At 40.9% G+C, this 12083-nt stretch overlaps 1 protein-coding gene across 5 annotated transcripts in view; it reads right to left on the bottom strand.

Annotated features, from left to right (window-relative positions):
- Positions 1-12083, bottom strand: part of acot7 (acyl-CoA thioesterase 7) — a 29602-nt gene that overhangs the window by 2011 nt on the left and 15508 nt on the right. For all 5 annotated transcript variants that reach the window (XM_062459625.1, XM_062459624.1, XM_062459621.1 and 2 more), the window contains 2 exons: positions 9287-9403; positions 5202-5386 (listed from right to left, as the gene is read on the bottom strand). In XM_062459625.1, the coding sequence (XP_062315609.1) occupies positions 5202-5386; positions 9287-9403 (302 nt within the window). The remainder of the gene's footprint in view (positions 1-5201; positions 5387-9286; positions 9404-12083) is intronic.

Genomic DNA, 12083 nt, shown 5'->3' with positions numbered 1-12083 from the left:
CGGGTTTCCCAGATTCGTTAAGAAGCTCTTAACGCTAAGAGCTTCTTAGGAGCGTTCTAAGAGCGTTCTAGAGCGTTCTTAGAACGCTCTTAAGAAGCTCTTAGCGGTAAGAGCTTCTTAACGAATCTGGGAAACCCGGCCAATGTTATTACACTGTTCCCATTCTTTCAAGGACTAAGGACCTTTGACTGCATCTACGTTTTGTTCCCTAATAAGTAAACAGTAAGCAGTGGGAAGATTAGCAAAAATGACTGTGTGCAATCCCAGGCTTCAATGATAAAAGCGTTTTAAGTGGTTGAAAGGGTCTGAACAAGTGGAGAGATGTTGAAAACAGGAACTGTTGACGTCATAATCTTTCAAACAAAAACACTAAAACAACTTGACCATAGAAAAAGTCCTCAATTAAGATACACAGGTATAGTGGAATCTATGTAGAAAAGGGATACAAATCTAATGGTCTGCTAAATGGGTACATGCATCTCCATTTTCAACCATTTGGCTGTTTTAGAGCAGAAATGAATATTTGTCATTGTCTCATCTGATTTTCCTTCCATTGTATGACACTTTGAAGGAACCCTGTTCTGGGTGACTAGCTGTCCTGTGGCAGCTCAGTGTGTGCGTGTGTGTGTGTGTGTTTAGAGTGAAGAGGAGCAGAGGATAACAAACAGTTCTTGTCTTGAACAAACTGAGTTAATCAAAGGGCAGAGGCTACATACTCAGAGAAAACACGGCCAAACTGATTTGGTAGTGGTTCAAAGCAATACAGAATACATGTTTGCATAATATAAATTGTCATTTTTGATAGAACATAAAATAATACAATTTTAAATTGAGGTGAATCTTCATTGACAAAATAATATCTACAGGATCTCTGACCTAAGACTATAACCTTCTAACCTTTTTCACACATACATTTATTGCACACTCAATAACTCTTTCACAAACAGCCAACTCTCTCTCCCAGGTACTGTACAGACAGCACCACACGCCAACGCACAAACACACACTCCACCCTGGAAAGACACATTCCTCAATACTTCAGAATTATTTTTGTTGAAGTGCATAGAAGGGTACCTATAACTCACTTCCTCCTTCTCTCTCGAGTCCCTCAGGGGGTTTCCGATCCTTAATTACATACTACTTTGAGCTGTTGCTCATTACAGTAATAATGTGGCATCTTTGTCCGATGTGACAGCCAATTAAAATATACATCTGACTACTGCTGATGACGAATGGAAGTCCAAACTGTGTATTATGTGTCTCTCCACTGATTTCTTATTACTTAGTAAATGATAATCATAGGGATGGACCATATGGAGTAGACCATAATCAAATGTCTGTGTGTGTGTGTGTTTGTGGATCTGTTTATATCTGTGTTTATGGGGCTGTGGATGGGGGAACATGACTGTTCTGGTTTGTGTGTGTGCATATTATGTTTTCTTTGTAAAACCAAATGAGACTGTTGGCTAAATGGCCTTTTGGTGTCTGTACGTCATTGCTATTTCCACGGTAACCTCTCTGTTCCATGGTAACCTCTTCCTCGTGTTTCTCATCTCCTAGCGGTGATCCTGGCACATATAGATGTAAGTGTTTGCGACATGGGAAATAGTCATTAATCTAGGCCTCAACTATGAAAGTGGATTCACTGAGACTCTTTTTGTGCTACTGCCAGCAGAGAATGTTCCTAATACCCAGTAGACTATGATCTAGTATAGAAATAGAAATATTCCATGCTGTACTATTTGAGTACTGTAGGTTAGTTTGTCAATTTCACCCAGCTCACATTCTGCAACTGCTGAGTGTATATGAAGTCTCAAATTAGCGTCATTGCACCCATGCTATCTCTGTATGTAGCTTCAGTCATGCACATCCATTTTAGCAGCGCTGGAATACTGAAGGACCTTTCCCATCTCACCCTCCAAATGACCACAACTGATCAAAACGCTCTGTTCAATAAGCACTGAAAACTGTTATGGCATACACGGCTCACAAAGACAAGCCTACAGGTTTCAAAATCATCATGTAACCACTCCCACAGTTTTGTCTGAAGACGTAAATTGCATTCTTACATAAGGTTTGATAATATCACTTGACAAGTGAGATGTAGCCTTTATGTTCCTCCAGATGCATTTCAAGGTAATGAAGAGCACAGTCATGGCTTCAAGTGTCAGACCCAAAATGGCCTTGTTGAATTCATAATGGCTCTATAGGCCTCTAGTCATTGGGCTATTACAACAGCCCAGAGTGGGACTCCACAGGCTCTTCATAATGCTACAGTACATTATTATGAGGTTACTCAAGGATACAGTATGCACTCAGAGAGAGAGAGAGACAGAGAGACAGAGGACAGAGTGAAAGAGCTGGGTGGCATTGCTATGAGACTATTCAATGTAAAATGATAAAACTGTTAAGATAATGAGTTTGTCTTTCAGTGATTGTGGTCTGGTCCACTGGGGAAAATGTTCAGGAGAAACCCCTGGCTGATCTCCTGTGTGTCAGAGAGAAGATGAGAGCACACTGGAGACAGAAAGGGTAGCGGGTAGAATGGCATAATCTTGGCCCAGTGACACAGCATGTGGGGAGGGCCTGCTCAGAGGGAGCCACAGAAATGCCAGAGGGGCTCCGCTACGTTGGCATGGCCTGTTATTGGAGTGGCCACAGGCATCAGTGACAGTGCCAAATGCCACCTTCTCAACAGTGGCACTAAGCAGTAAGTAACCGGTAAGGGAAACATAATAGCCATCTGCAGGATTGGTATGAAGATGGACGATGTCCTCAATGTGTCTCTGAGTATGTGTGTTTTGTCAATTGAGTGAGTCAATGTATGCTTGTGTGAGAAAGCATGACATTTGCCAAAGCACAAAGGGTTAGTTGTCAAACAACTCCAGACGGCCCAAATAAATCTGCTAATTATTCTTGATGTAAAATTAAGATAAAATATTGTTGTAGGACTTACTGATAAATCCACAATCACATAAATGTGAATAAACCGTGCATTTTATGTTAGCACATGAAATTAATAAAACTACATGTACTTGTTATCTTAGATTCCATGGACTTAGTTACTGAGAGAATAACAGGCACAGCTCCAACCCCAACATGAGCACATTAACCCATTGCTGATCATCTTCAATGGGAGGCATCTAAAAATAAACACACGCTTCATCTGGACTACTGGGGGTTGCCATGACAACCCAGCTTGTTTTCATTTCAAAGGGGTCCAGCTGAGTCTCTGCCAGCTCTAAAGCAAAAGGGAGGGATGGAGGGAGGGAGAAGAGAGACACAGGGATGGATAGAGAAAGGGATTGAGATGAAAATAAGAAAAATGACAGGTAGAGGGGCTGCCTCTTCTTTCTCTTACTTTACATTTGATTTCTTCCTGTCTCTTTCTCTCATCTAAGTATTCCTTCACTCATCAAAAGCCAACGCGATGCCACATACTTCTGGCATCGCAAGATGATACACATTAAGGTGAAGACAGGCAAGATCCACACAGAACTTTTCAGATATTTTCAGTCTTTCCTGGCACAGTCATCCTTGCATATACATAATCATAGCCATGATCATGTTCAAGGGTACTGCTTCTAAGAGGCAGATTGTCCCGCCCATCCCCCCTCCTCTGCTGCATCCACAGTACATTGCAGTCACTGCCAGCCCATCCTCAATCCCCCCTTCTTCCCTCGCCTGTGCTGTCCCCCCCCCCCCCCACACACACACACACACACACATACACACCCCTTCGCTGAGCTAAAACGGGAATGTCTAAAAATAGATGAGATTTTTCACTTGAGAGAGAAAAAAAGCACCTGAGGTCAAAAAATAGAAGGCACAGTCCTGTCGATAGGCTATTTTTAGGGGAGAACATGGGTGTAATTGGTCACAATGTGACAAGACCCATTACGGAGGGGATTTTAAAATGTGTTCATGCACTTTTAATGCTATTTTTATAGTACAGAACCCCTAGCAAATGCTATTTTGAAAACTTGATGTTATTATTGTGATGAATGTTCAGTCTTCCTACTTAAATTCTACATGGCTCAGTGATCAGAGGAAAAAGCAAACACTCAAACACAAACAGTGTCCTAAGACAATAAGCTTTCTAAATGTGACTTATCTTTTTTATCTATATGTCCATTTTATGCCAATAGTTGATATATTTCATGGGAATTTTCATGTGCAAATGCAAAGCTTGGAAGAGATACTTTTTTTCAAAACCAAAACCAAATGTAAGCACCTGTTTTAATCAGTGGAGTGATCAGATTGGAGTGACATGATACACCTTTTATCCTGCACGTGAAGCCTGCTTACATGGCTCTGAGGGACTAACTGCTATGACTAGAAATGTACAGATCAATGGTGTGTATGGGCTCTCCCTCGTTTACACACTCACCATGCTCTCCTCAACCCCATAGAACATAGTCATGCCCTAAATAGCTTTGATTGAGCATTATTCCACACACACACACACACACATGTAAATACACACAGAGACATACACACTGTCACAAACCCATTCATGCATGCCCGGAAAAACACAAAAACACAGGCACACACACATGCATAATTCTTTCTTAGCCCCATTTGAGTTTCCATTTATAGTGAAACATTCATTATTAAACACAGACATTTCTAAAAGGTGTTTTTATATTTTATATATTTTTTCACAAGCATTTCTCAACTTGGCAGAGAGAGTAATGCAAAAATTCCCATAACCTTCATTCACTTTCCCTTAAAATCCAAGCACTTGTAATCAGTGTTGGAAAGAGAAACTGAGGTGATCAATGCAGAGACTAAAAACAATGGTTACATAAGCAAGGTTTGTCTGAAATGGAAATGTGGATAATGCTGCTGTTAGATGTTCAAATACAGAGCTGTAGCATGAGGCGCAGTGTCTGTGCTGTTTTAAGAGTGTCTTAACTCGCCATGGATAAGAGCGTCTGCTAAATGACTAAATGTAAATGTTAACTGGAAGTATTTCTCCAAAATGGAGATCTTTCCAAAACGAAGGGGTACTAGCAGTTTGGTGCTATAGAGGCAATAGACACTAGGAAGAACAAAAACGTGGAGAGAGTGTGAGTAAGTGTGTATCGTCAAGTAGAAATCAGGGTTCTGAAGGGCTGTTTCAAGAGCTGACAATGCAGAAGGCCTGAGATACCCAGTCTTGCAGGCGGGAGCAACATTTAAGTGGCATGGTGACGTACCTTGAGTGGGGGAACGGGTAAAGGCTTGCCCTCCTTGTCCAGGGAGATGTAAGTGAAGAAGGCTGTGACGGCACGATACTTCCCCTCCTCTGTCTCGATCAGAGGATCAGCATCCACAAATACCTCAATCTCCATGGACTTGTTGCTGGTGAACGTCATCTGACCAGACACAGTCACCACACAGCCTTTGGACAAGAAAACAAAAACAACAATTTCATTACAAAAAGCTTTCACGCAGTTATCTCGTATTATCACAACACAACACCAGAAAATATGAAAGTAATCAAATATGTTAACGGTATCAACATCCCATACAAAAGTTAATTACTGTGTACTAAGGTAGCTGTACTAAACATAGTACAGTACATCTGTGAAGTAAAATGTGTTCTATTAGGGTAAGTGGTATGTGTTGGGGAAAATATAAAAGAATATACCCTACATAAGTTATGAGTCCTGGATATTTCTTCCTCTATTGGATAAATAGACACTTAGGTCTACACACAGTCACTGTACAACTATAAAATTCAAGACTGGAAATCTAATAAGTCAAAGTCTCATGCTGATTTCAAAGCCATCTAAGGTCTTGCATCACAGCTTCTAAACCTCTGCAGGCACGAAAAGACCATGAAAAGACCATGAAAAGAGGCAAAGTATTTGTCTTTGTCTTGAAGCAGGGAACAATTCAGTTCTTTCTATGTTCCAACCAGGGAGTAATTAAAACTTGTTTTCCTTCTACACATTTACCTTTGCCAGCAGAGTTTCAACTACAAAGCGCTTGAAGCAGCACTTCCTAAGGCACAGACAGAAAACAAAATGATAATGTACATCTTCTTCGGTCCTTTCTGGCATATGGGTTTACTTAATGCAAAATGTAGACTTATTCATGGACTGTGTCCTACGACTCTGCTGTCATTGGGATAATTAACTGAAAACTGGATCATAAACTTTAATGCACAAAGTATGTAATGTTACACCACATTGTTGAATGGCTCATAACGAGTATTTGGCATCCAAGTCCAAAAACAACTGCTCATTTAGGACAGAGCCATGCCAGGAAACTGTGTGTTACACACTCCCACTATTGAGCTCAAATCTTCTCACTTTGATCTAAACACACCTGAACTCAGGCACAATTTTAGCTCTTTTATTTTTCCATTGCACATCAGCAAGATGAAACAGATCCTATATGACAGCATGCCTGCACTGTTACCAAGAAACCTGAAGTAGAAAAAAGACTGTAGTCAGTAAATACAGAGCTCACATTTGGCAAGAAAACTACTGCAGAAGTCAAATTAGCATTTTATCCCTTCCCACGTATTACTAGGGCCTGAATAGGTCCTGATTTGAAAGTAGGACTTTGAAATTGGATGGTTGTAATTGTATTGTCAGAGGACTGAATGTGTAAAGTATGGATATTTCAGTCAACTGCGCAGTCACACTGGTATTATTGACGACACCGGGTTTCTATTTCTTCGTTCAGTTTATGTACATTACATTGCAATTCTGCCTGGTTTCCATGGAAACAACAGGTGCCATTGCCTTGCAAATTTTTTACTGCTTGTAAGTTTAAATACTCACCAGAGATCTTTGTCAATTCACATTCAAGGCACATTCACTATACTGTATTCTGCTGTTATATTATAATATTATACTATTCTTCCTTTCAGCCCAGGAACACCTCACAAGTAATAAAAACTCTCAATCTCCTCAGACATGAGACCTCCAAAGCCTCTTTAGGTTTCATTCCCTCTCCCTCCTTGTGGCTCTGTCATCAGGGTGATGGATGAGGTACAGGAACCACAATTGAACTTGTGTCTCTCACACAAACGGGCAGCCCCTCTGTGGCTCTGTGGAGCACCAGATCAATCACATCATATCCAGAAGACACCACACTTTACCTATACTGACTAAACAAGCACTACCCAACTGAATTTTCTGATGGAACTTCTCGAGTCTTGAGATGTGTTTAAGTGTTAGTTATGTGGCTCTGGTGACATCATAGTAGACTAATGGTAAAATAGATCAATTGTAAACACATTGTGTGTATTTAGTAGGAAGAAACTGGGGCCAAGAAACTGGACCAGAAAATGTATTAGGCTATGGGTGTGCACAACATGATTTACTCCAACTCCACAAATTACTGTGTCACCACACTATTTATTTGGTGTACTACTCTGCTTATATGGTCTTTCTAAAGACATAGTGGGACCACCAACATCTTTTACATGTATTAGACTTAAATGGGCTACCATCTGTGTCAGCTCCACAGATTCTAAAACAGATCCTGTGAAGAGACATACCCACAGTATCTGCCAGCTAATTGTGTGCTCATCTGAGTCCGCTGTCTGTTTGTGTGCATTGGCACTCATTATTGCTGAAGATAGCCTAAAGGCACTATTGTTTGACTACACAAATTAAAGACAGCGTAAATCCATTGTTGAGGCCCTAAACAAAATAAAAAATGTAAAAATGTAAATAAAACTAAAATAATTACAAGCAATCTAATATAAAATTATATTTCCATATTTATGGAAGTTTCTCCATGTTTCATACTACATACTAATTGATCTTGAACAAAGCGTGTTTTGTTTTCTATTACATGAATCCTATACAATCTTTACAGTATATGGTATATATATTTTAAATATGGGTGAACTTCTCATGCAGCATCTTAAAATTCTACTGGCATGGCAGAGAGATGTAATTCCACTACTCAAGACACTCACCATACCCCGAGACAAACCATAACACTACTGTCACTTAAATACAACACTTGATATCTGGAACGTATCACATTAACACAGCCCTCACAAAGATTCTCTTTAAAAGTACAATTTTCCCCCTATGCTGTAAAAAAAGCAGGGATTTATTGTATCTAGGTGAGAGGGCATACTACTTTTATTAAACATATAGACTCAATATATAAAACAATATTTCTGTAAGAGAAACATAGGAAGAGGCCTTTTCCATACAAGCCAGCATGGGACAATGACTATGGTTAAGGTGTACTTGTCCCAAGTAACCACTAAAACACAGGAATGATAACACAATCACTGTTTACAACACTGAAGTCAAACAGTTTCTAAATATTTTACAAATGGTAAAATATCTGTCAAGATATTAAGGTGGTCTGAAAGTTGCTATGAAAACCTGGTAGGTAAAATAATTATTCAATAAACAGCAGAAAATGATTATTGGCCAACTTTGATGACAACTAATAATAATTTGCTAAATGAAATCCTGTAGCATTATTATAACAGAGCTGTTTCAAAGATTGGATTATAATGGCCCCTACCAGAGGTCTATAGCACTATTCTTGTCATGACTGTTTTAGAACCATTGCCACTGACTACAGTGAGATTAGCCTCCACTAATCACATAATAGAAATAAATGCAATAGAAACTGGAGGAAAATAAAAGGTACTAGTGTCATGAATAAAATGTTGGTTCTTGTGGAAAATAAGGGGAAAAGACCACATACTTTCCCAGACATGATACAGCTCCAATAAGTTGGCTGATCTTCATTATCTATAATGTGATGCCACTTAGCTGCAGCTAATTCACCTGTGTAATATTTAGCTGTCTGAGGCCATATTTATAGCCTGTTGGGTTTTCCACATTATCAGGTAATGGACTATTCATGAACTGGGAATCATTAGCGTCTCAGCTTATTGTAGACTAGTTAAATAACCTAATACAAGTGGCAGGAACATCACTCTTCCTGTAGCCAGTAGCAGCAGCAGTTAGCTAATTACCTAATTGGCACAGCTAATGCTAATACCTGTTAGCACTGTTTGTACAAACGGACAAATCTGTTGAATAAAACCCTCCCTTGAGTCTATTTTATTGACTGTATTACAGCCTAAAAACTGGATACCAGCACCCACCTACATTGGCTTTAAAAAACTTTAACAAGCAAATGTGAACTTGCAGCTTGGCCTCTTTCTGCTGATATTCTGATAGATGGTTTAGGGTTTAGGAACTCCTTCAGTACAGGTGAAGATAAGCATGGGTCTACAAGGATAAATTACAGATGGTTACAACTGAATGGTAACCATCTGTATAGTATTTGAGTGGGAATATACCTTTTTTTATCTTGCGATGGAAGTTGATGGCATCCACAGAGGCAGTGACAATGTTGGTCTTGCAGTGTCGAGCTGCCACAATACCAGCCACTTCGTCCATTAACTTCATAGTCACACCTATTGTTGGAACAGCACAGTAAGTGACACACATTATGATTAGGAGATACGTCAAATTGGTGGGGTACAGTATACTCATCTACTGTTGATTACATTTATTTTGGCTTTGACTTCATTTAGAAAAACAGAGACTTTCTTGGGACTGTAGTTCTCCAATATGGTGGGGCATCTTGAATGTCTAGGAGAGGTTGGTGGGGGGGGGGGGGGGGGCATCTATTTCTCATCAAACCCGTGTGCAAAGGTGCGTTTCTGAGTTTTCGATTATAGGCCCACCTCAGTCATTCATTCACTGAAACCTACATGCTCAAGTATTTTTTCCCCTGCCTTACAGAAAATCAATAGGTGTGCTCGGTGATTCTGTCTTGACTTCCGAAGGCTCTCCCCATCTGTGCTAGCTCTGTTTTTAAGAAAAGCTGAAACCGTGGGTGAACACAGGCAGAGCCTGCCGTTCTCACTCGGATACAGCTATAAGTGTACTGTCTGTTGTGACCTGGAGAGTTGACAAAGAATTTTGCTCCCATTCCAAAGTGTCACTGTGTTTGGATTTCGCTGACACTGTTTACATCTGCGGAGGCCACACTATGGATTAGTGGAAACTTAACACCTTGCTTGAATAAGGAGAGGAAAATAGGTTCCACTGTCTCAGTACAATCTCAGGAACTATCATTTGGATCGCAATTTGAGATGTGTTTAATTTTTGAATTGTTTTTATTGACAACATCATGGGAGGCTATTCGATTGTCAACTCTCACTTTTGCATTGAAGAAAGCAGGGTCCTGTCCAGAATAAAGAGGTACCTGGTCACCTCTCCCCTGTGTCTCTGTTGATTTGATGCGGCTGTACATCTGAGAGGAGGCTACAGTTGGCGCAGCTGTCAGTGTGTGGGTGGGGAAGTTATTCACTAAACCCCAAACGCCTGTTGAGAAGCGTTTTCCAAAGCACAGATTTGTCATCGTCCCCCCCACAATGTGCTACGTGAAAATTGATGGGATCTCACTTCGGACTGAATTTCCCCTGGGTCAAGAGCATCAAGTCGTCTGCTGTATTCAGAGCCATGGGAAGTCGTGTCTGTGCATGCAGCCACCCTGCCCATGATCTGGCACTTTCCAGAGGCCCCTTGGGAATCATTAATCAAAATGTTCAAAGATAATTTGCACTCAATATCTTTGTATCTACAAGTGCAAAACATACTGGAGGGCTTTTAGTTCTAGGGTAGGTGATTGTTAAGAAAGTATGTTGATTCTGCACCTCCTAATACAGCCTAGAATGTCTTCATTGCGGATTTCCAGACACAGTAGGCACGGAGATAGAGAAGAGTGGTTTGGGTTCTAATGAGACTGTGTTCCCATTGCATTGATTCCCCTCCACTACCTCCTGCTGTTGTCAGCTCTCGAGGAAAAGAGTTTGCCTCAAGGAGAAAAATAAGCATTGAAAAAACAAAACAAAAAACAAAGTGGATTGCCAATTAGCTCAACACTGTTTTGTTCCTCCAAGTCTCCATCACCAGTGTAACTAAACAGTTGGCTCAGACCTGGAAAGACATCTGGCTACCAGGACCATTTAGTTGATCACAATACAGGTTCAGGGCTAGGATATCAGAGAGCCGTCCAGTAGTGACCGACACACCTTAGTAAGATAGAACAACTGTAGTAAACTCCTAATCAACACCATGCATGGGAAGCTGGGATCTACAGCATTAATGAGGAACAGTACACTGAATTTGCTGTGGAGACCTTGCATTTGTCAACCAACAGATTTGTGTGATTTCCTTGTGGGATCAGGCCCAGGTGGTGTCTAAGGATCTCCTCAGTACAATGGACATGAAGTGACGTAGATCATTTTATCAGGTCGCTCTGATGAGGGTAGCCACTATTGCCTCTGCAGCTCTCAGTCCAATCTGGGGCTTATATCGCAGGACTGGTCAGGTGGAAATGCTGCCCTGCTTAGGTACTTACTACTTACTTTTATTAGCTGTGATGCAAACAGTAAACTAAACCTGGAGAATACATTTAAAATACAAATTCAATAAACACGGCAAAAGGCCTCCTTTAAAACCCTACCCATTTACTGTAAATGTGAAAGGTTGGCGTAGGTCCTTATGAGATGGCAATGAGGACAAGCAAGGCCACAACTGCCTCGGGCTGCACATTGCACATCCAAAGAGTGACATAGCACACTATGACTCTCACTACGCCTTAGGATGGAGAAGAGGAGGCAAGGGAGAGAAGGACAGAGGGAGAGAGGGTGGGGGTGGGTGGCGGCTGCAGAGGGAGAGCTCACTGCACAATGGAAAAAAGAGCAATTAGTAACCAAATCCCAGAGGAACCCAGTTGGCCACGGGGCAGAGTATCTTCGTGATTAGATTCCTTGTGACGATTACCCCAAATCTTCTTGCACAATGCTCTCAGCCAAGAGCAGGCATTAGAACAACAAAAGGAGTCTTCTGGGCAGCTCTTGTCTCCGTCAACCCTGACTACTAACTTCAGGCCTTTAATTATAACCCACAAAACAGCCCTCTGCTGGTAAATAAAATGTTCTTTTTTCTGTCCTCTCTCTCTCTCTCTCTCTCTCTCTCTCTCTCTCTCTCTCTCTCTCTCTCTCTCTCTCTCTCTCTCTCTCTCTCAATCCCTGTATTTTTCTTTATTTCTCTCTCTCCCTAGCTGCATCACTCCCTCTCTCC

This window comes from Osmerus eperlanus, chromosome 4 (genome assembly GCF_963692335.1).
Source record: "Osmerus eperlanus chromosome 4, fOsmEpe2.1, whole genome shotgun sequence".
Taxonomy (NCBI): domain Eukaryota; kingdom Metazoa; phylum Chordata; class Actinopteri; order Osmeriformes; family Osmeridae; genus Osmerus; species Osmerus eperlanus.
The sequence above is the reverse complement of the archived record's forward strand: the minus strand, read 5'-3'. Positions and strand labels throughout refer to the sequence as shown.